Source organism: Pieris rapae, chromosome 9 (assembly GCF_905147795.1).
Source record: "Pieris rapae chromosome 9, ilPieRapa1.1, whole genome shotgun sequence".
Classification (NCBI taxonomy): domain Eukaryota; kingdom Metazoa; phylum Arthropoda; class Insecta; order Lepidoptera; family Pieridae; genus Pieris; species Pieris rapae.
Window position 1 is genome coordinate 2,830,409 of NC_059517.1, and position 26,365 is coordinate 2,856,773.

The 26,365-nt window shown below is 32.2% G+C and overlaps 3 protein-coding genes and 1 long non-coding RNA gene across 5 annotated transcripts; 2 read left to right on the plus strand and 2 right to left on the minus strand.

The window, feature by feature from the left end:
- The first annotated feature begins 88 nt into the window (after positions 1–88).
- On the plus strand, positions 89–9,103 carry LOC110999740 (cAMP and cAMP-inhibited cGMP 3',5'-cyclic phosphodiesterase 10A-like). 2 transcript variants are annotated; one of them, XM_022268953.2, is made up of 15 exons: positions 89–461; positions 529–627; positions 837–1,039; positions 1,401–1,574; positions 2,166–2,314; positions 2,996–3,165; positions 3,472–3,605; positions 4,488–4,606; positions 5,395–5,632; positions 6,056–6,211; positions 6,941–7,042; positions 7,497–7,574; positions 8,491–8,589; positions 8,718–8,887; positions 8,965–9,103. In XM_022268953.2, exons 1-15 carry the CDS (start codon positions 146–148, stop codon positions 9,089–9,091), a joined length of 2,334 nt encoding a protein of 777 aa, XP_022124645.2. In that variant the 5' UTR covers positions 89–145; the 3' UTR covers positions 9,092–9,103. The 2 variants fall into 2 exon arrangements, with proteins under 2 accessions (XP_022124645.2, XP_045485466.1); XM_045629510.1 differs by lacking the exon at positions 6,056–6,211.
- Positions 9,104–10,580: 1,477 nt separating this feature from the next.
- Positions 10,581–12,284, plus strand: LOC123689435. Its single transcript, XR_006750412.1, has 3 exons — positions 10,581–10,834; positions 11,079–11,155; positions 11,612–12,284. It is a non-coding gene; the product is annotated as an uncharacterized LOC123689435 (long non-coding RNA).
- Positions 12,285–12,324: 40 nt separating this feature from the next.
- On the minus strand, positions 12,325–16,164 carry LOC110999704 (sorting nexin-12). The gene is made up of 4 exons (XM_022268902.2): positions 15,904–16,164; positions 15,652–15,747; positions 15,328–15,430; positions 12,325–14,709 (listed from the first exon to the last, which is right to left on the minus strand). Exons 1-4 carry the CDS (start codon positions 16,075–16,077, stop codon positions 14,582–14,584), a joined length of 501 nt encoding a protein of 166 aa, XP_022124594.1. The 5' UTR covers positions 16,078–16,164; the 3' UTR covers positions 12,325–14,581.
- Positions 16,165–16,720: 556 nt separating this feature from the next.
- LOC110999726 (pre-mRNA-splicing factor Slu7) lies at positions 16,721–23,343 on the minus strand. The gene is made up of 12 exons (XM_022268934.2): positions 23,029–23,343; positions 22,809–22,963; positions 22,302–22,394; positions 22,022–22,211; positions 21,726–21,808; positions 21,080–21,225; positions 20,090–20,273; positions 19,209–19,354; positions 18,693–18,798; positions 17,665–17,740; positions 17,154–17,332; positions 16,721–16,914 (listed from the first exon to the last, which is right to left on the minus strand). The coding sequence occupies exons 1-12, from the start codon at positions 23,195–23,197 to the stop codon at positions 16,738–16,740; spliced, it is 1,704 nt and encodes a 567-aa protein (XP_022124626.2). The 5' UTR covers positions 23,198–23,343; the 3' UTR covers positions 16,721–16,737.
- Between the last annotated feature and the right edge of the window lie 3,022 nt (positions 23,344–26,365).

Below are 26,365 nucleotides of genomic sequence, written 5' to 3' on the forward strand. Positions count from 1 at the left end.
TGTTGTGCCATTAGTGTATTTAATATTTTTTATTTATCTAAATGGTCATGACACCATAGAGAAATAATATATACTGGGAATGCATGACACTTACGTCAATGATTGCATAGAAAAGTGTGTTTAAAGATTAAAAAAATCCTGAATTATGGTAGATCCTACTCCGCGGAGCGTTAAATCTGTAAAAAGTCGTCTGGATACAATTAAACAAGGTGATGAACCTCACCATAGTGTGTCTAAAGTGCAATCACACTTTTTAGTACCGTCGGACAAATTGGATAAAATAACTCGACGTGTGATTGCGCCGTATGCGCAAATTGAACGAAAGGATGTTAAGGAAGAGGTGAGAGAAGGTCCTTACTTGGATATAAATAGATTTAATGTGTTCCTAGAGGACACAGTTGATCTAAACTCATTATTATATGAAACAGCTAATGTTTTAAAAGCTGTTACAAATAGTTCAGGTACGTATTGATCAAGTTTTAATTAATAGTAATACTTAGATATTTTGAACATATTTACTCATTTCAGGCGTGTTTGTGTACATTGTTGATCCGATTAAAAATGAAATTATTTTGATGACCCAAAACACAAAAAATCCTGAAAGGCATGAAGTTAATATACCTATAGGTATTATTTTATTATGTTTATTGTTAAACATTTTTTTTTTGAGTAATTGGCAAATATTGTCCGCAAAAATTCTGATATACATATATTTCTTCAATTTATAAAAAAATATTTCTCTTTGCAAATACCTGATCGGTATTTGCTGTTATTTTCTAATTACAAGACCGCGTTTATATTTAAAATTAATTTAAGTTTATTAACTGTCTACATAGAGGAAGGTAAAATAGCATCAGCTCACGTTGCCTTTACTAAGGAATACTTAGTGATAGAAGACGTGCAAAGGGATCGTCGATTTGCGGAAGGTCTGAAGTGGGTAGACGCGAAAGTGGCGCTGTGTATGCCAGTACTTAAACCAGATGGCGATTGCTACGCCGTGCTAGAACTGTTTAGGACGCATTGTGAACCTTACGACCATGTGAGTTATGTTATGTTCTTTTTCTACGTATGACAACTGTTTTTTTTTTCAGGCTATTAATGTTGACAATTTACAATGAATATTTAATTTTAAACAATACCGGATTGCAGGTTATATATAATCAAACTTCAGAGTAAAGAAGAAAGTTTGGAACACTGATTAGTGTCTATGTTCTAAATGAAACAATTATTCTTTGCCTTTAGGGTTAATTCTATTAGAAGTCGTGTCTGTGTCTGTGATTTAAATGTCTTTTAAATTATCAACTCATGATATTATGAACGAATAGTAAATATAATTTCAAAGTATGGAACAATATACAAAATACGTCATTAGCAGCACAAAATTGCAAGTTATTTTCCAGAACATAATATACACTGTGGTAAGTGTGGCTTGCTGGTCGGGTGCTGCCGTGCATCAGGCTCAAGCAAGGATCACTCTCCAAAAGACAGCTCATCTTAACAGCGAGCTCAGAACATTGCTACACAATTATTTCTGTGACCTCGCTTCTATTGATACGATGCTCACTGATATGCTGGTGAGTAAACGTATGACGTGAGACGTCTTTGTAGTTTAGCAGTGTTCTGTGTTAATCTAGCATTGTCATACCTACTAAGTTCTCTAAAGAAAGCCGTCACCCCGGCTTTCTCCATTGAGACTTTCCTGTTACACAGGCGATATTATATGTAATAAATATGTGCACCCTATATTCCATAACTCTCTTACTCCGATGGAATCGATGTTCGGTACGATCGCGCTTATGTAGGTATTTTTACTTTAATAAAGATCTATAAAATGCAAAATATTGTCTGCTCACAAAAATTTCATTTAATCGGGCGTACGTTATTATACTGTATACTATAGGAATTCTAAATCAATAGATTTAAGATCTTATGTTCTCAACACAGGAGCTTTTAATGAACATATTAGCCTTTTTTCTCATCTGTCCACTCTCCTACCATTCTAAAGTCTCACTTACATAGGATATTTTGTCAGTATTCATTTATAACCAAAGTGATAAAAATAATGTTAGATAATTGAGCCTTTTGCGTCTAGAGAGTTATTTAATAAAAAAAATTAATCGCTATTACGACTTGCGAATACATGGATTGTTAACTTGTTACAACAGGCGGTGATAAAATCCTTTATTGGCGCTATGAGAAGTAGTTTCTTTATCATTGATCGGGAGCATATAGGTGAACACCTGCAAGCAGATATGTGGGATGATGGTTGGAGTTCGGAGAACACAACCATGCCTCGTAGGAAGATGAAAGTTAAGTTAGTAATATTTGTCTGTATTGTAAATAATTCACAGGTCAAAGGAGTGAATGGTTGGTGAAAATCATATCAACATATAGTTAAAATACACATAATTACAATATGAGTTTCGTATACATATACATGTATTCATTATTAAAATTTATATGTTCTAGTCTTAGAATAATAAGTCTAATTATTCTAAGGTTCTAGTAAAGAAGTAAATAAAGTTAAGATAAAATGTCGTTATGTTTATTAATTTAATAAAATTTTGAAAGAAAAAGCGTCCTGAAAGGCCGACAACTCACTTGTCCATCGGCAGCGGAAGCTTTAATAATTAAGTTAAATTACTGTACGCTCTTTTGTTTCATATAGAGGCTACTAAGGCTAGCAGCTAAGTATTTCCTGTTACTAGATAATTATAGAGTAGTAGTACTAGATAATTATAAGTATGGAGCTTAAATTCGTAAGGTATAAATATATAGAACATAATATATTTATACCTTACGAATTTAAGCTCCATACACAAAGAAAAATGAACGCCGGATCTTAAATTTTATACACGTTAAACTCTTTATTTTTAACTGTCGAAAAATTTACGAAATATCCCCCGTTAATAAATTATTATGATTATAAAAATGGCAGAAATTGTTAGGAGTTAGAAAGGTTTACATCAAAATGATACCACTTTATAATTTCCAGCCTAAGTCAAGAACAGACACCAGCAGGTCTAGTCGCTCGTACAGGTCAGGTACTGAACCTACGCGATGTCTACCGCGACCCTCGGTTTACGAAAGAAATAGATCCCACCACTGGGACAGTTGTCAGAACGAGCCTTGTTGCACCCATTATGGACAAAAATGGGGTTATTGGTTAGAATTATGGGTTTTTGCTAACTACATACCGTCATAATCGCACATATCTGTGTTGGTTGTTAATTAGTAATTATTTCCAAGTAAAGACCTTTAAAGACCGGTTTTCCTTTAAATTATATTCTTTAGGATTAATGGACTCCAGCAAATATACTGATTACAAAGTGTCTTGTTATAATATTTTTATTTTACGTAATACAGATAGCGTATTTTGAATGTCAAATTGTTTAAAATTTAAAAATAATGGAATTCTCCACTATTCGAGTCTACAAGCTTATTTACCTATAAAAAATGTATTTTTTATAGGTGTGGTCCAACTAACAAATAAAACGAATACCCAGCCATTTGACACTGACGATGAGATGATATTCGGTGTTTTTGTTAACTATTGCTCACTCATAGTCCATTTCTACAATATGCAGACCAAGAAAATATACCATGTATGTATCGTTGAATGCGGGTAGGTGTAATTGAATGAGTCATTACTACCTACCTACCATCATAACTACCCACTTTATCAAAACTAAATTAGAAAGTCACAATCTCGTCTTGAGCACTGAAATTTATCAAATTTCAAAGAAAAAAAGGGTTTCCTGCTCTTAAGACTTAAGGTTTAAATGTGATTAGCACTATAGATTACAAGCCTCAGTATCTTGACTATTCTTAAACTGATTCGTTCTTCGTTGACCCTTATTACAGAGGGAGCATATTTAAACGTAAATCCTGTGACTGTGGGCGTGGCGCCCACGACACAGGGCAAATTTTTAAATCAATTTTGATTTTATAATTTACTTACTGTGTTTGTATACAATTCAAATTTCTAATATAAAAAAGGGTGCATAAGAATTTAAGACAGGCTAACCATGGCAAAAAAGGTTGATTCTTTTTTAAGAAAACGAAAGGGAAATGGTTAGTTTTAATTAAGGGGTAAGTGTTGAGTTATTCTACCCAGACATTCTGTGTCATAAATATTTTACCCGTTATTTACCAACTCTTTGCACTCTTTTGACAAGTACGTTTTTGTCTCTGTCTCTCGACTGGTAATTGCGCTGACATAGAAAGTAATAAAGTTTCATAAAATCATTTTTCTTATGCCTTTTCTGTTCGAAATGTGCATTGATTCTTACGTCAAAGCCGGTCCTCGCATTGTTTTTCAAAAAACTTAGAAGCAGCAATAGTCTTGTAAATCAAGACCAAATGTGTTCAATCACCTGAAAGGAGTTAATTTTATGTATAGTTCTGTTAATGCAGCGTATTTCACGAACTCATTGAAACTGCTATATATTTTTAAACTAGTTTTATTATTTTTAATCGTTTTTTAGGAGAATCTTAACAAGGTTTACTCAAATCTGATGGGTTTGCATCTCGTGCCGTGCAGGCATGATCTAGAGGAATTGATGGAAACTAATGGAGTTGTTCTACCACCGCCTAACTTCAAAAGGTAACTTAATATTTTAAAATAAAATGAAACAAAATAAAACAGCTGATATTTTCATTATTTATTTATTTATTATAACTTAATAACATCAAATTAAAATTACTTATCTTATTATATTATATAAAATCGTTAATAAAATTGGTTTATTTGATTTGCCAATGTTGCTAGATCTACAAGAAACGACAATTTGATAGTCTATAATAATAATGATAATTGATGGAGCCACAATTTCAAAAAGTCGTTTATTTATAGATTTAGTAATATTAGAAAATTTAATAAATAAGCACGATTATAAACTGACAAGACTTTGACATTGTTGATTTAAGAGCTGTGGCAGCTGACACCAGCGACATGCTCCCACATATAAGATATGTTTTTCAATTTATGTTTGAAATAAAACGGACTTCAATGGACGGTTTTTGCTTAATCCATTTACTTTGGATATTACAATACAGTTAAAACAATTTAAATTTCCTTGATAAATTGAGTAATCTTTGTATACACCTTTGACAGTTTTAGAGAGTTTTTTTGTTTTTATCTCTACAGTCTACGAAATAGATAAAATTACATTTTGACCACATTTTTTACATTTTGAGAGACTTCTACATATAAGTTGTATACCTACATTATTGCAGTTGATTATTATCGCCATTTGTGTCGGGACTTCTTACAAATACGACACCCGTATGATTGTATTTTGACAGTCAGGAATTCATAGCGTTAAGAATCTTATAGGTATAATCCATTCTATATCTCTCAATATATAACTAAGAATACAGAATAAATTTCAGTTACAATTACCACATAAGCGAAGGCAGCAAAGAAGACATGCCTGGCCTAGTTTGTTCAATGTTTGTGGAAACTTTTGCTGATCGTAATTTCGAAAGACAAAATTTAGCTGATTTTGTGCTGACCGTACTTTTGTCCTATCGTGACAATCCCTACCACAACGCGGAGCACGCGTTTGTCTTCACACATACCATGTATTTGATATTGGTTAATAATACAGGATATTTTGATTTTGTTGAGGTGAGGTTTTTATTATATTAAAATTTATTCTATCTGTATTCAAAGTGAACTTCGTTAGGTGTATTGTAGCAAAAAATAAAATAATAAATTAAGAATATTTTTTATGAGTGACATCCGGTCCTCTCTATGCATAGCTAGTAATCTATTAAGTATTAGTAATGAAAATTGCGTCCTTTGAAGCAATAGCATTTTCAATCGAATTTTTATTTTTTTAGGTAATAGATATAAAAATGTAAATGTAATAACTGTTGACGTAATCACCTAATAAGAAAATCAAAGACTTATAGTGCTTAAGTATCAGCAGTAGGCTCCCCTCAAGAGTTTGTTTTCTTATCTGTGGTCTTAATCTTATGAACAATTACGTTACCTAATATCGCTAGGAGCTTTCATCATATTGTTTTTAAATGAAATATTTATGCACAGACAGCAGGTCTGATGCTGGCTGGCCTGTGTCATGACCTGGATCACCCTGGCTTTAATAATAATTTTCTGCAATTGACGCGTCACCCACTCGCTAGCATGTACCGCTCTTCAACACTGGAACACCACCATTACTTCCTTGCTAAGAAGATTATCGAGGTACTTTCAGGCTGAAATACTATTGATACAATGATATTAGATAGTTTAGTCCTGCGTTCGACTTGTGGATCAACATATTTTCTAAGTTCTTAAAAAATTCGAAGACAACTTCGCGAGGAACCCGGAGATCAGACCAGAAAGTCGAGGCTTTGTATATTCTTCTGTCAGGTACAGAAGAATTAGCTAAGTAGTAGATAATTTTCTTGCCTCTAATAAATTTATGAACCCCGGCTATATGCACGAAAACGCGTGACTCGATGATAATAAATGTCCCGATTCGCTTGCGCCGGATCTATCGCTCAAATCAAATCAAAATATCTTTATTCATATAGGTAAATAGGTAAACATGTACACCTATGAACGTCAAGAAAAACAAATTAAATTAATTGTAATTTACATTTACAACGAGTTCACAAGTCGCATAGAGCGGGCTCTTCCACTCGATTGGCCTATGCTTCCGAGGATTCGCTCCTTCTTTGTATCCATACAAAATAGTGATAATACACTAAAAATGATTAAATTTTATTATGTTAAGTATGCAATCATTTCATCAATGTAAACGTTTGTATGTAGGTATCGTCCGTAAACCGACTTTACGGTCAACCATTTTTTTTTATTTCAGATTATATGTAATTAAGTGAATGGAAATAATGATGTCAGCTTATAAGTTTTGTATTTTAATCTTGTGTAGGTACTCCGGGCAGCCCTTAATTTAACTCCTGTTTCTAGGACAAAAATCTTCTATCGAAGCTTTCGATTGCGGACCGCGAAAGGATAATGCTAGAATTGAAATACAATATACTTTGCACAGATTTGGCAGTTTATTTTCAGGTTCGTACTTGCTCCAATACTCTTTTTTCGCGTTTGTACGTTTCCTGGGTCAATGAAAGCCTGAGTGAGCAAAATGTACAGCCTTGGTTCGTACACCATCAGTCGACTTTAAATTCAGCTATTGGGTTTTATATAGATTTCGTTAGTTTATGGAATATAAATTGTGACAGTTATGGATGTCCGGCAGACTTCTACAGTAATGGGGGTACTCCCACCAAAATGGCACAGTTGTATAGATAATTTAGACTGGTATTTTGAATAGCTGTAAAAAAAATTATTATTTAAAAATTCGTAAATACTTGCACAAAAAAGAAATATTTATATATTTGTAAAAAATTATAATTATTCTGACTTCAACAAAAATTATCTTCGTAAATATCTTTTATTACATTAGTTCACTTAAATTAAAATTAAATGAAACGAATCGACATAATTTTAAATTTTATTAACGTAGGTTCGCTCACAAATAACTCCTCTTTTGACGGATTGTGCATTCGACTGGACAAATAACTCGCATAGGAGGATGCTAAAGGTAATATAAATAATATTTGTCTATAATATAACAACATATGACTTTTATATCTTTGCACTTCTTGCTTATCTTATCTAGTTTTTTCACTTAGCTGTTGCCTGGAAGAGATCGCTAGAAAGCGATAAGGTTGCCAGTTGCCCTCCTTTTCATTTAATTACGTCGAGTGTATTATATTTTTGCAACGAATTTGTTAATAAATAAATATTCCGAGTCTATATATAATTTCATTCAATTTTCCAAACGTCTCCAAATCAGTGTACACTATACACTCATTTTAACCCTATCAATAATATAATAGTGATATAAGAGCTATGATCAAAGCGAGACCTATATGAGTGCAAGTTTGAATTCACTTGGGATTTAATTATTTTAGTCCATGAATACATTTTATATATTTATAGTTTACGAATTGTGTGTGTCACTAACACACGGTGTATTGTCATTTCCTTTCTGTCAGAACTTGGCTGGATTAAGATTAAGTTTTGTTATAAGTGACTAAAAGTTTTGCGATATCCGTATAAATTTATTTATTTATTAACACTTCGTTACATAAAAGGAAAAAAAAATATTAAACATAATTTGAGTGAAAAGCAACTGGCGGCCTTATCGCTTTAGAGCGATTTCATCCAGACAACCCTAATTTAATTAATTTCTAAATTATTGTTAATTCTAATATTTACGCAGTTCGATTTAAAGGATATCTAAGTCATTTATTTCAATGATTGTATTTCAATATTGTAGCTGTAGGTTTTACTTACTAATCCCTTTTACTAAACAGCCTTAATGCGTATTAGCTCATCAGCGTAATAAACGATAATTTTGTAATTTAATGTCGTACATATTTCGGGTCGAAAATCTACATATTAATATAACTTTCAAAATATTCCATGTTAAATTAATATTTTAAAATTACTAGGGCATATTAATGACGACAAGCGACTTGTCTGGTTCCTGTAAACCGTTTGGGGTTGCTAAAGCAATTTCTGAGGCCGTATACGAAGAATTTTACAATCAGGTACAGATTTCAGTATTTTCCACAGACGCAAAACATATTTTTTTTAGTCATTTCGCTTACAAGTCGCCTTTCTGATACCTTACCAACCATAACCATAGTATATTTTTATTATATATTTGTACATATAGGGTGATAAAGAGCGAGCACTGGGCTACACTCCCCTTAGCATGATGGACAGGCGCCGGTACCTGAACCAGCCTCCCGAGCAGATACAATTTCTCTCAGTGGTTGTCATCCCATGCCTCATGATTGTTCAAACTGTATTTCCCAATACAGGCCCGCTGCTTGAGAATTGCAGGTATAAAAATAATTTATGTATAATACGTGGATAACTTTAGTACTTATTACTATACAAATCTATTCTTTTTTCCACAGAAAAACTCAAGAGGCGTGGCACGAAGAAATCGCGATACGCGGACAAAAATTGTGGCGGCAAAGCGTTTCCGTTCCTCGAGCCAGTCGAAACCTATTTCACGCTAATACTGAAACAACAACTAATTAACAGTATACAATAATTAAATAGTACATCAAAATCACGCTGTTTCATTATATAATAAACCTCTAACCGTAAAAATACCAAATCACGTGTTTTTCAAAGTGGGATAAAATTATTTTCTTTTGTTTTTCATAAACAAATGAATATAGTTTTATCGTTTAGTCATTATAAAGAGAAATGCCCTATATTTTATAATAATGACATTAATTTGTTAAGAAATTATTATTAAAATACAAAAAATTATATTGCTTGTGTTTGTGTCTTGCTCATCACAAAAAATAGTTAATGATGGCATGAGTAAATGTAACCTAACAGTTACATATACTCGTAAGTACATATATATTTAAGTTAATAATTAGAAGCAAAAACTAAATGTTAGTAATCATGGCGCACTTGTTAGCCAAAATGAGCCCTTTAGTTTTCCTATACTCATAAGTCTCATATATTTCTCCTGTCATGGTTTTTGTAATTAATTAAACTCCTCCGAAATGGCTCACCCGATTTTCGTGAAATTTTTTGTGCATATCGGTTAGGTTAGGTTAGGAATAGGATCAATTTTTCATCCCCCTAAATATTCAGGGTCCACCCTTATTTGTTTATGATACTAATAAATATGGTAATGGTAGGCTTAGTAATCTCATTAAGGAGAAACGAAGTTCGTGGTATTATAATATTCTCGTCTCCGATAATGATTAATAAGTCGAATCCACACATATTCTTTATAGGTAATAGAAGTGTCAGGAAGATTTAGGAACCTAGAAGTTAGTTTTTGTTAATTCAGCGTCGCAACTCAAATACACCGAATTTTATGTTAGTTATAAGCTCATGTTTTAAACGATTAAAGCCAGTTGAAACTGTAAAGCATTGGGCTGTAGCGAGAATGTCTAGCAGCAGTTGGACCAGACGAGTTACCCAAAGGAAAGGAATAGGCAAGAGGCGGTAGGTGAGATCCGTAGACCACGAGGAAGATCTGAAAAGATTAGCTTGCATAAAATAGCACAAGACCGACTGGCATCTTTGGAGGAGGGTTTTACCTAAACCGGGGTCCTGTTAATTCATAAATAATATGTGTTTGAAATAAATAAATATATATATATTACTAACATAATCTAAGCTAACCTACTTACAAAAATCTATTTATTGGTTACTGTAATATAGCAACAACCAACTAGTGTAAAACAGGTAATAAAAAGGCTTATTATTATTACTATTATAAAGCCTGTTGACACCCAGCTTCAAACAAATTTATTCATTTATGTGAACATCCTTCAAACAACTATAACGATATTTTTTGGTATCATATCTCTGTTTTGTAATTATTTCATTATGTACCCATTAACTCCGTGCAAAATTAAGAATTTAAAATTTCCATTCTTTGAATTGCTAATTTTACGGTAAAAACATAATAGCTTGTTCACAGGTATTTATTAACTGAAATCCAATTGTAATCAATCATTTAATTGAAACTTTTACAAACGGCATGTCGTCGAGTTTTCAAAAAAAGTATTTTCTTGTATTAAATATTTTATTTATTAATATTTTTACCGAGGCCATTGCGGCAAAGTGTCCTTACGGAGATGTGGTTCTTTGTGGAAGTGACGGATTCACTTACAATAATCTTTGTGATTTTCAAACGGTCCAATCTTTCCGACCAAACCTAGAACTGGAATATTTAGGTGCTTGCCAAATAGAAGGTTGCTTATTGAAATCTTATATAAACCAATTAGATAAAAGTTACTTAAGGAACAGGTAATAATAATAAATTAGTCATTTTAAATCCGGGGTGAGAATCTAAAACGAAATGGCGACATTCGGTTAATTGTGATTGGTCAAACTCTAATTCATTAAAATACTGATCCGTCGCCGTCGCCGAATTTCATGTTACATTCTTGCTATTCTGTGTATTTTTAACCGACTTCAAAACCCGAAGGTGATTCTCAATTGGGTGGGTCCTTTTTTGTGTAACGCTATTAATTAAAACTTGTCTTTTCAGTAAACAAAACGTCGGTAAAGCACTAAAGACATCCAAACTAGTATTAGAAATTTTATCACATATCGTAGATGCACAAAGTACGTTGCCGTTGATTTTTTAATATTTTTAAATCTGATAATGAACTGATGTTAAGTGATCCTGCTGCCCATGGACACTCATAGGAGTTCAATGCCGGCTTGGTTCGGAAATACTTCAGTGGGCAGCTGGTTTCACATAGTACGTACACACATACATACACGTAGTGGTGCGCGGCTAACACAGAATACGAAATTCCATCCGTATCACCTCGACGTATGATGAAACTCAGCTGCAGGTATTAATCCAACTCCAACAACTCCTCTGAACACTAATAGCAAAAAGGGATATACTCGTACCTACCTATATGTTAACCCGCTCTTGGGCATATATATAGTGACCTGTATACTTTGTAAACAAGATTTAGTTCATGTTCATTTTTGGTTGGCACTTCAAAAGTGCAGCAGATTTTGATTTATGACAGAGGTTTAATATTTTTTGAATTATTCTTTTTTCAGGTAAATTGAGTGGCTTCCACAGAATTGGTAACCATAAGATACGATAATAATGCATGCTGAACAAGATTCTCATCAGAACTAACGCATTGCAATTCTTAAAAAACTATTTAATAATATTTAAAGAAAATTTATTTTTAGCCAATGTTTACCTTCCCCTGGTATCTTAATATATATAGCTGATTTTACTGAAACAAAACACTAGTAAAATGCGACAAAATAATCGGTTTATTTGTTGTCTGTGACCGTTGACATTGAAGTAAAATGTTAGAGATTGAAAAATATTAAGTTCTGTTATCAATTGGTATTTTACTTTTAATCGTACTATGTATGTTAAAAATAACTAATCAATCTCACTTAGTACCCATTACATATCTACCACAATAAAATGAATACCTGTAAAAATTAACGTATTTTTCAATTTAACAAAATTATATGCTAGTAATGTTACCGTGACAATGATTAAACTGGCAATTGATAAAAATATTTCAAATAAATTTAACGTAGATATAACTAAAACTTAATTTATAGCAAGGAGTAGCATTTCTAAAAAAAATTGTCTCCTCAATTACCAATGTACTATTCTGACATTCATTAAATTGTGGCCTATTGTTTCGAAGGATTTTAAACGTGGATGGTATGGAAGATGAGATAATTAAATTTTATTTTAAACTACGATTCTTGTTTTATTCAAACTAACCTAAAATAAATAGACATTTTGACACCATAGCAAATTTATTTTATAATCCTAACCTAATGATTTACAAAACCAAATGTCATCTGGTGTAAATAACATACTTTCTGTGTCTAATGATTATAATGAGTGCATCTGTACAACCAATCAACAATTATTTGGTGATAAATTTTTTGATTGGTTATATAATTCAGAATCTAGTAAATTGCATATATTACAAAATAAGTCATTTCAGCATCACGCAAGTGAACCGAACTAATTAATCTAAACAAACAATCCGTCTGTTCATGGCGACAACATTTTTTAAATCGATTTTTACAACTACCCTCATTATCACTTTTTATATACCTTAAGTGAAACATTGTCATTGTCTTTTATTATGGAGCAAGTTAACATTTCGCCAAGAACAGATTTAATAAATATAATTTTCGAACATGATGACAATAAAACAATGAGATTTATAAACTTAATAGGAATAAGTGTTACCTAAATTCATTCCGTGTAAAGCTATTTGTATATAACATTTGTTTAAACCAAAAAAAACGGAATTAATTAATTTAAAACAATACATAATTCATTGTTACGCCACTATTAATCTTTATACTCTGCATTTATCATGTAAGCTAATAATAAAATGTGTGTAGTAAGCAAAAGTAAAAAATATATGTTCCTAGCTTCAAGTTTCTACATCAATATATCTACTTGAACTATTACATCATACAAATGATTAAAATATTTTTTAAAGTTTTAATATGTAACCTTTAGTTTGTCTTAAATAAGTTTAAAGAATTTTCATGAGTTAGCTTTAGCCAAAATTCATAATTTGATTGTATTTTAATAAATAAAAACATATATAATAAAATAAAGTTAAATAAACTTGGCAACCCTAAAGCCATATACATACAGAAAATAAACTTAATATTTTCAATCTTTAATGTATAGAAACCTAAAGCTTAGACTTATATATTATTTTTAAATATGATAATTATGCAAATAAAATTGTTTTTGTTTATGTAGTGGCGATTCACTGGCTCACATTTACAACAATATTAACAATACCATATTGCTTAACGACACTTATCTTAATATAATTTTTGTTCTAAAATACACTTTTAAGAGACCTTTTCAACTACATAGTTCATCGCTTGGGACAAGATACAAACTTGGCTAACAAAACTAATATACGACAAAAATCAAAGACTATTCAAGCATCAGTCCCTCTTTAAGCGTAAGTAGACATAGTATTTGTTTTATAATTACAATTGTATACACTAAGGATTAAGTCCATAGACAAGGAGCAAACGCTACCTAATACAATGCTTTGTTATCCAATTGTGAATATTTGCAAAAAGATCATAGTTATTTTATAAATAGTTTTTAGTGATTTTGGCATTTGGTGTAAGTGAACTTCACCTTTAATGTATAAATCTTGATCTGATTATAACCATGCCTACATAGCTTTAAATGTAAATTAACATGATTTAACAGCTAAATATGTGGCGAATAAATGTGGAATGAAATAAGTTACAATATTGTATTACAATGATATTATGCATTTCCTGCTTGCATACTATAGGGTTGCCATACAAGTAATTTCTGGATACTGGTTATAAATATTACCAAGCTTTATGGTCATTTCTCTTATATGGTAATAAAAGATGTGATTTTTGGCAACCCTGGATTAGGACGGTTACTTGTAAAACAATTCTCCTAGATTTAGAGTATAAACAATTTTCAGCACTTAATTGAGAAATTATTTATTTAAATTTAAATATTTAAAATTACCTAACCTGCAAATTGTTAAAAAAAAACCCTAATTTTATATTAGTATCTATACAAAATTACTCTATAGCCACACACTGACTCTCACACCAAATAAATATTATTCTTAGAGGTCGATAGTTAAGGCCTCAAAATATTATCTACATTTCTCTTTTAGTAGACAAGTTGAAATAGTTTGGTTTCTTCTAGTTAAATAAATTAAGTAGTTTATCAAATGATTTAGAAATGATCTTACAAGACCTTACTTATCAATAAATAATTTAGTTTAATCTGAACTATTTAGAATGAATGTGTTAAATAGTGTACCATTATTCAATATTGTTATTAAATTAACTCATTGCAGAACCCAGACCCTTGTATTGGGTTCTTAGATAAATTTATTTTTCATGAATTCAACCACAAATGTTAGAATACATGGCATTGGTTACTTTACTTTGGAAGTTGGTGGCATTTGCTATAAGAGGAGAATTGTTTTACAGTAGTAATAATTTCATTGGTTATGTGTTACGAATTTTGCCTGGTACATAGTTGCGATCGATTGTAGCCTCTTGTAAAAACATGTGAAGACAACGCTCATTCTGTGCCAGGGGGTGGCCGGCTATTTTATTTATAAAGCCTTCGAGACCTGGAAATAAATATAAAATAGTTATTAATATTATATAAAAAAAAACAGCAGAAATATAGATATGTATTTTAATACCAAGTAAAATAACTATAAGAATATGTAAAACAAGTTAGAAGAATAATAAAATCAATTTTAGACATTAAATCGTAAACAATGTATTTTATTGCGCAGTTTAAAATATTTACATGTACTGACTGACAACTTAGCATTATAAGAAGCAAGACTAAGATAACACAAGGTCAGTGTTGGCATGGTTAGTGATTAAGTTAGTGTTATTATATGGGTTCTCTAATTATTATGTACATAACACTTAACTCTAATGCCTGCAAAAATATAAATTCAATTTTTTATTATATTATATAAATAACTACATTTTATATAAATTTGACTAATGTATTTATAAATAAAAATATGTTAAAATGAATGGTATACTAAGAGAAAGAATCATCTTATTTTAGGGGTTTTGTGTGTGTTACTATTTATTTGCATATAAATATTTAATGATAAATATAAACTCAAGAAAGTTATAGTAGTAAATATTAAATAAAAGGTTTTTGTTTGATAATAAATTTTTCCTGAACTATTCTGAAATATATTGTATATATATATTACACATACCTTTTCTACGGTCTTCAATAAATTCATCTTCAAAAATACCATCATCACTCCGGAATGGCAGTTGTCTCTTTAATGCTTTGCCAGGTAGAGGTGGAACTACAATCTATAAATTATACATATTTTTTTTATAATTTTAATCAGAGATCTAAAAGGTATTTTTTACATATTTCTCCTCTTTTATTAAATAGCTGAGTTATTATATTCTTCATTACAGATTTTTTTTTAAATACATTAGCCATTTACTTTTTATAACAAAGAAATGACTCATGCTTAGCTTTTAAGATTGAAAACTATTCAATTTACATTATCTCTTTTAAATCTCACCTTACTATCCCTTTCAAGTTCATTTCTTAACCATTCAAAGTCACTGTATCGCCGCCTAACACTGGATTCTTTCACTTTGAACACAGGAAGGTTCGTCTGGAACAGGAAACTGATTAAGTACAGCACAACGACCCTCCGAATCACTAATTGATTGCCAAAACGCCCACTTACTAGACGGTTGATGAATCATGTACATTGATCTAACAAATGCATTTCCTTGGCGTATTACTTTAGCATATTACTCAGACTCACCCTCATGCGTACTTCGTAATCCGTATAACGTTTTTTTCCAACACCCATGGTCGTTACTGGGTTTACCACGTCGATCTCAAGAAAATTCGCCGGCGCAGCATACGCATCATCTAATGTCTGTTTTTTAACATTTAATCGCCTAGTGGCATCTGCCGTCGTGTCCTCTGCCATCATTACGATTTATTTAATAAAATCACAATCCACAAACTAAAAGCTTGTTAATCAACAAAAAGAAAATGATAAAATGTGTTTGACATTTGGGTTATAAATTTTGAAGTGACATTGACTTAACATTTAACTTTTTTTTCACATTACCAATGACTTCTGCGTCAGTATTTTTTTTTTGCAGCCATGCTATAGCATTCCGACAGTTACTGAAATAATTGTATTATTTTTAAAGATTAAGTAAATACCATTTTCTTGTGAAAAAAATTACCAAAATACTTAAAAAAATATTAATGTACCTAATATGGATTGGATTATCCATCCATTTATCTTATCAAAGCTTAATACAGTTTTTACTATCGATTTTCATATGGCGGTAAAAAGCCAAGTCAATCCCATAGTTTGGAAATTTCCTTGTATTGTAAGTTCAAGGTACACCTGTTTAATAGAACAGTGCTATAAGCGCAAATGAAAACTGGGTTCTGGGTAAGTAAAACAAAAGTTTATCTTAAATATATTATATTTAAATCTTATAACAAATGGTATGTTTCGAATGCACATTCGACATAAACGTAGTGCAGCATCAGCATCATTGCAATATATAATTTTAAATATTATATATTAGTAAAATCAACATGCAACACCAGATCAATTGTAACTGTCTGATATCTATGACATAAACTGGCTCATAGGATCTTCATCCCTTCTCCTCTTCATCATGTATGCTTCCATTTCCTCTTGAGTTGGCTCCTTTACTTCAATCATACTGTTGTAGGGTCTCTTTCTTTCATCTTTGGATAATAAGTATTCAGCATGCCTTTGATTTCGGTCCTCCATTTCTAAAGCCTGTTAAATATTATAAAGTTGGATAATTATAGAAAAGATTATGTAAGAGTAACCTAAATATATTATTTAATAACTAGAATACCTTTTGTATCTAAGTTAATAAGATGAGTAAATAAATAATTTTTATGAAATTATGTACTTTTAAATAAAATATGAAGCTATTTAGGATTATGCAACTATGAATGCTTAATTAGGTGTCCATTTGTAAAAGTGTATTATTAATAATTTTAAATTCAAACCTTCTTCAATTTATCCTCTGTTTTCTTTTCTTTTTCAAGCGTCTTCTTCTTCTTTTTCTTGGCTTTCTTCTTATTTTTCTTTTTCTTACTTGTCTTCTCTGTCTTACTTTTCTTTTCGTCTTCTGATTCTGATGATGACTCTGAGCTGGATGATGAAGATTTCTCTATTTTTGGCGCGGCTGTAATACAAGGAATATTTTTTCCTTGAAATAAGAACATAGCATAGTTTGTTCCAATTTATATTTTACAAATATATTTGGAATTGAAAATTTCAAGTGTCTCTAATGATGCAAAATGTTATTATTATTATTAGAAGATTTTAAAAAAAAATTTATATATATATATATGAATAAAGGTTTTTTATAATTTATCAAATGAGAACTGTTCTATTGGTTCAGTCAATATTTATACTTATTTTTTATACTAATTAAGACAAGAATAAGCTCAAATTTACAAAATCAAAATTAAATATAATATGTATGCATTTCCTGCTTGCATATTTTAGGGTTACCTTTTTTATCTGAAGCACTCGGATCTTGTACATCTAATACAACAGATTTGCCCGCTTCGCCCACACAATAAGACATCTGGAATGTAATTGATTAATAAAAAATTATGATGTATATAAACAATTATTACTTTAATAATTATTACTTATGAAATGGCGATTGTTAAATTGTACATAAACTATTCATGAGAACTAACGAAAATTATATTATTGTATAAAACCTTCGTCTTTGTTTTACTTTTTAAAGCCTCTTTGTTTCTATGCCTTAACTTTAAGCAAAAATATTCTGCCATTTATTCATAGCATTACATAGCGCAATAGTCTGTGCGGAAAAAGTATCATCGTGGTAGTTGAGGTCACAGCAGTGCTAAGTTGCCTAACCTGTATCAAGGGTTGTACTATGCTACTGGATTTCATAAACCTTTCACAATTAGAATATTTCACCCCTTTTTTTTAAATACTATGCCCATCCGAATCTGTATCACTCTAGTATAGATATCGCAGTATAGTAGTTAAATCAGAGAGCTAATTGAATCTCTAGACAGTAATTTAAGATTGATATTCAATCAAGTCGCTAGCTAGCTGATTTAAATAAAGGAGTGTTGAAAACGTTTAACTGTCTGTCTGATCAAGAGCCAGCATGTTGATTAATAATGTAAAACAAAATGGCGGTTACGACAACAGCTGATTCTTTTAGTTTCTTTTGGCAAACGTAGGTTTATTGTGAGAGTGGCTTTTTGTTTCATATCGTGGTCTTTAGTGAAGTTGTAAACATGTTGTCGACCCCCATGATTATTTCAGTGTGATCGGGAAAGACTGAGAGCTTCGAAATTCCTTGTTTTGTTTTATTATAAATGGTTAGGTTAGGTTAGTGTTGTTGCCTAGGAACGTTTAGGAAACTCGTTAAACATTTGATTCAGTCACTTTTCTGACGGAACTTTAGCAACTTAATTGAATATCGATCTTTTATTAACTGTCAAGAGATTCAATTAACTCTGTGATTTAACTACTTTCCTGCGACATAGACATACCTTAATAAATGAATAGCAACACTTGTATCCCCACTGGCCATCCTTCCAATACGATCCCCAAACTGATGTATGGTTATTTATGAGAACATCTTCTTCATATTGACTCCTGCAAAAGATTAAATAGAGATTTTAAATTATTCTATATATTATATTTATTTAATCAAGCTGCAATTTTAGCATGATAATCCGCATCAAGGATTGTGTTAAAAGATCTATTTTTTGCATCAGCTACATATCCGCGATCGTGAAAAACCTTTTTTTTAACAATCAGCTGTATATAGCCATCTGCCGGAAGCGGGGAAAACTAGCTGACAACCGGAATAGTAATGGCGCAGTCATATGAGAAATAATATTCGTTCCCAATTACATTGTTTATTTACAAACTTTAATTGCATCTAATTCTGATTACAATTAGAATCTATCTCTATACAATTAGAATTAAATATTTATTTAAATCAACAGTTGGAATGTGCCACAGCTAAGCATGGCAGCTAATAATAATATAATTAAACTTACTTCAGCCACTGTTTCTCAGATGCAGTAACAAGTGTACCGTCTCGGTTATACTGAGTGAAGATTTCTGTTTGAGCCAAAAGTAACTCTCTAGGGGGTGCCTTTAAGTGCTCCTCACCGCCATATTTGTCCAGAACGGATTGTTTAACCTTGAACCAAACATTTAATATTACATTTGAATTCAATGGCTAGATAACTGGCAAGACACTCTACCACTCTTCTTAGAACGGCTAAGTTTTTATTTAAAAGTAAATTGAAATTTGATAGTAATAATAATAATTTAGTTATTTTTCTCCCTTAAACATTAACAATAATAATTCATAATATAGTGACAGTATTGGGAGACTGGTTTCCAAACTAGGTAAGAACCTGTAATATGGATAACCAGGCTTCCATTCCATAGCAAGTCATATACATAACAAAAAGGAAGTTTGTAAGGGATTGTGTATGTGAGTGTGTGTGTATTTGTGTGTGATAGTAAGGAAGGGTATGCATGCGTGTGTTAGTGAGTGTTAAAGGGTGTTTGACATGACAAGAACATATTATGTGAAAATTATTATTTTATTACTTCTAGTAGAATTTCAGTTTGATCATAGCTCAAAGTAATTAAAAATTTATGAATTGTTTGCTTTACACATTTTTTTGTTTTAGCATATATATTAAGAGTTTTGTTGAGTTTGTTATACAAGTAACAGCCCAGAAAAGAGAACGATCGTTGAGAAAAATTAGAAAAAGATGGGGTTGTACAAACGTTATATTTGCGACGTTTGTCCAATATAGCGGTATCAAAGAATAACAGCGAATGTTGTTTAAGAATAGTGTATAAGATAAATAGTTGACGAACTGTAAGTACAGAACACATGTATCAATATAAATACACTCACCTGCCCCTCAAACCTTTCCTTCTTATGATGATAGTCATTCTGCAGCATTTGCAACTTAGTTGGTTCGGCCAACAGATGCACGTCCAATCCCGCCGCCTGCGCTTCCCACGCGAACACTTGAGCTGCGGCGTGGGACACTGTGTCACCTGTCAGACGGACGAAGTTCTCGCCTGCGTAGTCACTTCTATAAATATATTAAAATACCCTTAAATATCATTTACCAAGTTTTTTGATGTGAAACATCTATAGCCGCACGTAAAAACGATTTCTGGCGTGGCGACGCATGCCGTGGCGACGCGTCGCCACACTATATGATATACAGTCTAAATGCAGTAGTAAATTTCACATTAAAAATATTTAATGAATATAATGTTTATTCAACAAATAGTCATCGTTATCTGGAAAAAAATCGTAATATTTTATTTTATCATTATAACATATTTATTTTCTATCACAGTCTGTTCTTTTCTGCATATTACTTTTAAAAAAATGATATCGATGTTTCACATCTGCCAGGTGTCCCGTGACGGCTCACATTTTTATTTTTTGACTCGACGACGTCTTATAATTCAATGGAGTCGGCTGCACGCACGGAAAAACATGACGCATGCGGCGTTACCTCGCTCTGAGCCGTTCCATGAGTCTTCCATTGCAAGCCAGAGCGCGGAAGGACCGACAAAGAGGCACAATCGGCCTTCGGCAGCGTTCGTACGTTAAAAAATTGACATAATGGTGGTCACGAATTTAAATTCAAAAATGATAAATAATGTAAAAATTTACTACTTTTTTATACTATCATATTCAAATTTATCAATAAAACAAATAAATAGTAGCTTAAGTCGTATTTCAATTACAACCGCTTTATATCTGTGTTGATATACAGATCATCATAAGAATAGTGTTATGTTAGATTAGACTTTGGTCAATGCAATTGGTTTAAATTATACATAAATCATTATCCACTCTTGTGTTTAAACTATTTATACTTACTCTGCGGCTTCAGGGTGTGGGTTATCTCTCATAGATCTAGTTTTAGGATCATAGTATGCTGAATTCAAGTCTAAATTACGAAGGTACTTCGCTGTATCTTCACGTATACGAAGATTTCGTACTGTGATACGTTGTTTTGAGTCCACCTGTCAAAAGATTTTATAAAAATTAACCAACTTCAAATACATAACGGCGAATATTATACATTACCTCTCCATATATGTATATATAAATATATATCAATAACTACTTAACTGATATTGTTTACCTAAGCGGACTAATGCCTTAGTTGTAATAAACCTGATTTAAGTGAAAAAAGATCAAAATCAAAATTATATATTCATACAGGTACACTTATGAACTTATATATAATTATAATGTACACTTATGAACGTGAAAAACGAAATATATAGTATTAAATGCTTCTTTACATTTACTGCCAGTTCTCAAATAAAGGGTGTAGACTGGACAAAAAGAACTAGCAATGAACTCTCAGCCAAATTGTTAAGTTGCTAAGTTTTTTGTTATACACAATGTTTCTTGTACTTCACATTACACTTATGAAAATTAGCACTCTAAATAGATTGTTACACTCTAATTTTATCCAATTACAACTATTGTTCAATCTAAATAGACTTGTATTTACCTTTGTACCCGGCATATCCACTTCATCAACATATTTATCTTCATCTTCACCATCATTATCTTCATCTTCAGCAGCTGTAGGGTCTAGAAAGTTGGCCATAATTATTAATTACATTTGAAATAATAATGATTTCATATTACTTTACTTTGAAATAATGAGATTCTATTATAAAATTTTCCTTTTTCCTGTAAAATTATGTATCGGCTTTTGCAAACAAGACAAGAATGTGAAACCACAATTAGACTGTTACTATTAAAGTAAGTAATTAATAAAATAATGGATAATAATTTATTTACCTTCTTCCAATTTTTGGGCTCTCATTTCTCGCTTAGCCTCTTCAACCTTTTGATATTCCTCAATTATGGCTTTGTGTTCTGATGGATCATATCCATTCCACCTGTCTCGTTTGCCATCATAACTTAAGTTTAAGTTTGGTTGGTTAAATTCATCTAATGCTATACCTGCACTTGTGAACTTTGCACCAATCTAAAAAGATAAGCTTTTGAAAATTTAACAATACAAATAAGACTATACAATTTAATTTATAACAACAATAAACAGAAATTAGATAGATACCTTTCTTGGCCTTTCAAGACAATCTTTTTTTTTATGTGTCATTGCTCCACAATTTTCACAAGCTCCTTTTCTGAATTTTGTCGAAACTTTTGACTGCACAATAAGAAAAAAGTTTACAACACAACATTACAATTAATCCTTTTCATATAACTCATTTATAATAGTTTAATCAAACACCAAGAGCTATAATAGATTTACCCAAGCTTCATAAAACAATTAAACCATTTAAAATCATTAAATGAACTGCATGTTCATCATTACATGAACTGCATGTTCATCTTTACATCTTTACATGAATGACTTTGATTGTCTGGGCTCAATGTTTTTTTAGCAAAAAGATGAACATCATTCCTTAATATTCTAAGCAGTTTGTTTTGGTTCTTAAACAGATAAGTTCTCGGTGAAGTTAAAAGCAATCAGATATTATACTGATCAAAGAACACAAAAAATTAAGCAGTCAGTTCCTGTCATTAACAATATAATAATTTTATTAATAATATTACTTACAACATCAACACCCTTGTTGTAATAGGTATCAAGCTTTGTAAAACTTCCTTCTCTATCAGCCTGAGGTCTTTGATGTTTAAGTGTTGGTCCACTTGTTCCATAGTACCATGGAGCAGATGATATATATTGAGGTATGTGAGGGTTTATGTCCTTGCCTAAAGTAAACACATAATTAGCATTGTTAAAAATCTTTTTCAGAAAAGGATAAAACAATAGGTACCTGTCTCATCTACTGCAGCAGGCGCTGTTCCTGCTTTTCGCGCCTCTTCCAACTCTTTAGCTTTCCGCCAATCTTCGCGTGATTTCTTCTTCGGCTCGTCATCATCTTCACCCAAGTCATCTTTGTGGCGAAGAATTTGCGACACGGACGCTTTTGTAGTTGTTGTCATTGTAATGTTCACTAATAATGGAGGATATTAATTTGAATAAGATTCTATAATAATATAGGTCGCCTTTGAAATTTGTATCCAATGAAATATAATAATATATTTAAACAAATTATTATTTACATTAGTAGAAATAACCTAGACTCTACGAAAAGTACAAATAGTTGTCATATGTCAGTTGTAATTATAACATTAGTTGACAATTGATCGCGACTACAGACTGAGTCTTCAAGAAATAACTATAGTAGTAGTAAGTAAGAGAGAGAGAGAGAGCGAAAAAGGCCTAGAGCCTAAAAAATTTTTTTAGATTCACTTAAAAAAATCTTACGCGCTCGATTAAGTTTTTCTGTCATTTTCAACCCTTAAGTGCGACCACCCCCACCATGCAAACAATTAGATTAACGTTATTAAAAATACGTATATCTGTCGCGCTCTGTCACAGTATTTTTTAAACTATAGCCCCTCCCCCACCAATGAAAAGGTATACATTATACATATAACATTTTTTTGACGTGACAACGTCTTATAAATTGGTTTGCCGGGTGACACTTCAAGAAACTGCGTTACGCTCCGCTCACGTTATGCGCTCACAATGAGAGCGAGTGAGAGGCACGCGTCCCTTCCACTCGGGCATTGTTAGCCCGCCTAAGAGCGAGAGAGACAGACATATGAAATTAAGTGCGAGATTCTTTGTATAAATTAATGTTTTAAATATAATTCTTTGTATAAATAAATGTTTTAAATTGTTACTATTATTTCATCCTTCTTCCTACTATACGAATAAATATTCACATTAAAATTATTTTACCACTCAAAGTCGTTGTCACGTAAAACTTTCGCCCGTATACCGACTTTACAGGCAACCAATTTTTTCTTATCTGAGTTTCGCAACCCAATACGTCACTATGACGCCCGAGTAAATCCCCAATCAGCTTCATGGGCTCCCCTACCACTAGTTTAATTTGCATCCCAAAGTCCTTTCAAGAAATGATCAACCCTCAAGCTTTTTTGTTTTCGTCTCTTATACCTATGGGATGTTCTATATTTTTATAAATCACAACCCATTTTTATCTTTGTTAAATGTATATATTTCTTCACAAACAACGGTAATTAATTTATATTCTTATAGAAAGGCTCATAGGAAAAATACATGTTCACTCATCTTAAAAGTCTGTTCTGAGTGACGTCTGTTTTCTTCTTTTCTAAGTGTCCTGTATTTATATTGCCACATACATCAAAATCGTATAGAAAATACTATACCATATAGTATGTACATTTTAGTGCGTATCTACGATACGCTACATCACCCCCCTACGGAGACAGAAAAGCTAAGTAGACATATGATGATAGTATGTAACAATAAAATAAAAGGTGCTTAAAAAATTACACAACAAAAATTTTACTTTACAAAGTCGCTCCAGGTAGCTTTAAATACGAAGCGTCGTTTGTTGCCATGTCGCGATGCTGGTGTTGATTGTACTTTAGCCATTTTCCGTCGAAGAGGTACAACGAAATCAGCCTGGTTTTCCATTGCGAAAGTTGGCTGTTCATCTGGGACAAGGAGTTGTCCTGGTAGACGTAATGTCATTTCTGCAACTGAGCAGTTCAGGTCTTCCTTAACGGCTGACCGCATACCCAGCAATACCAATGGCAACGCTCTAGTCCACGTGTCATCGTGGCAAGTTAGGGCGGCTTTAAGCTGCCGGTGAACTCGCTCAATCATGCCGTTTGCGCAGGGATTATAAGAAGTAGTTCTTTTACGCCTTGTGGCAAACCATAACATCAGACGATGGAAGTGATCCGAGTCGAACTGCGTGCCCTGGTCGGTTGTCAAAACAGCTAGGACACCGAAGCGTGGAATCCATTTCAGCTACTTCCTCAGCGGTGATAAAATGCATAGGCCAAGCTTCAGCCTACCTGGTCACTATCTATAGCTGTGAGGAGTTAAAGGTAACCGTTACTGAAAGGTGGAGGTCCAACGATGTCAATGTGTACATGCAAAAATCGACCAGATGGCAAATTAAATTATCCTGTTGGCGCCGAAACGTGTCGCGTAATTTCAAGTTGTGAAACTAGTCAAAAACAGCGCGGCGAACAGAAGGTGTTAAATAGGGACGCGTTTTTTCAGTTGATATGTCACAAATAATAGAGAGATGTGTTCCAGGAATATTATCCTTAGAAAGTTGAAACTAAGATGGTAGAGAGCTCTGGATCAGACTCTTTGGACTTTAAAAGAGCTTCATAATCTTTTTCAATCGATATTGTCTCTATGCATGACATCGCGTCAACAACTACATCTTCTTTTCCATTTACGTGTCTGATATCAGTAGTGAATTGAGAAATAAATGAAAGCTGATTGAGTTGTACCGGGGTAAGTTTTTCTTGGCGCTGGCAAAAATGCTTATGGTCCGTATAAATAGTGGCAGATTATGCTTCGAGAATGTCGAAAATGTTGGATCGCTTCATACTGTGAACAGTCCTCCTTGGTGCCAAATATGCACTTCGATGAATTAACGATGATGCCATATTCTGAAAATCTTCGGAACAATGAGCGAAGGTGCTCAGCATGCTCCTCAGGAATTTTGGAAAAGACACCAGCATCATCCTGTTTGTGAGGGTCACCATTTATGCATCACGTCGGGGTCACCATTTATGCATCACGTCGGGGTCACCATTTATGGATCACGTCGGGGTCACCATTTATGGGATCCTATCACGTCGGGGTCACCATTTATGGGATGTTCTATATTTTTATAAATCACAACCCATTTTTATCTTTGTTAAATGTATATATTTCTTCACAAACAACGGTAATTAATTTATATTCTTATAGAAAGGCTCATAGGAAAAATACATGTTCACTCATCTTAAAAGTCTGTTCTGAGTGACGTCTGTTTTCTTCTTTTCTAAGTGTCCTGTATTTATATTGCCACATACATCAAAATCGTATAGAAAATACTATACCATATAGTATGTACATTTTAGTGCGTATCTACGATACGCTACATACCTATACTTAAAATAGTACAGCCATAAGTTCTGTTACAAATGAAAATGATTTTTTTTTAAATTAAGTAGTGATTAATATACCTACATATTTATTTATAATTATAAGTCTTAGCAAAAAATAAAAAATTGTCACCTCGATCTTTTTTGTCATCGACAGAAGAG

Coding starts and splice junctions, on each gene's coding strand:
- LOC110999704 (XM_022268902.2), bottom strand. CDS start 16,077: ATGATGGCAGAGGACACGACGGCAGATGCCACTAGGCGATTAAATGTT. Junction 15,431..15,651: donor AACTTGAAAGGGATAGTAAG/GTGAGATTTAAA, acceptor TATAATTTATAG/ATTGTAGTTCCACCTCTACC. Junction 14,710..15,327: donor TATTGAAGACCGTAGAAAAG/GTATGTGTAATA, acceptor ATTTATTTCCAG/GTCTCGAAGGCTTTATAAAT.
- LOC110999740 (XM_022268953.2), top strand. CDS start 146: ATGGTAGATCCTACTCCGCGGAGCGTTAAATCTGTAAAAAGTCGTCTG. Junction 2,315..2,995: donor CGTAGGAAGATGAAAGTTAA/GTTAGTAATATT, acceptor TATAATTTCCAG/CCTAAGTCAAGAACAGACAC. Junction 3,606..4,487: donor AGACCAAGAAAATATACCAT/GTATGTATCGTT, acceptor ATCGTTTTTTAG/GAGAATCTTAACAAGGTTTA.
- LOC110999726 (XM_022268934.2), bottom strand. CDS start 23,197: ATGACAACAACTACAAAAGCGTCCGTGTCGCAAATTCTTCGCCACAAA. Junction 21,809..22,021: donor AGCCCAAAAATTGGAAGAAG/GTAAATAAATTA, acceptor CCAACTTTCTAG/ACCCTACAGCTGCTGAAGAT. Junction 18,799..19,208: donor TCTGAGAAACAGTGGCTGAA/GTAAGTTTAATT, acceptor AATCTTTTGCAG/GAGTCAATATGAAGAAGATG.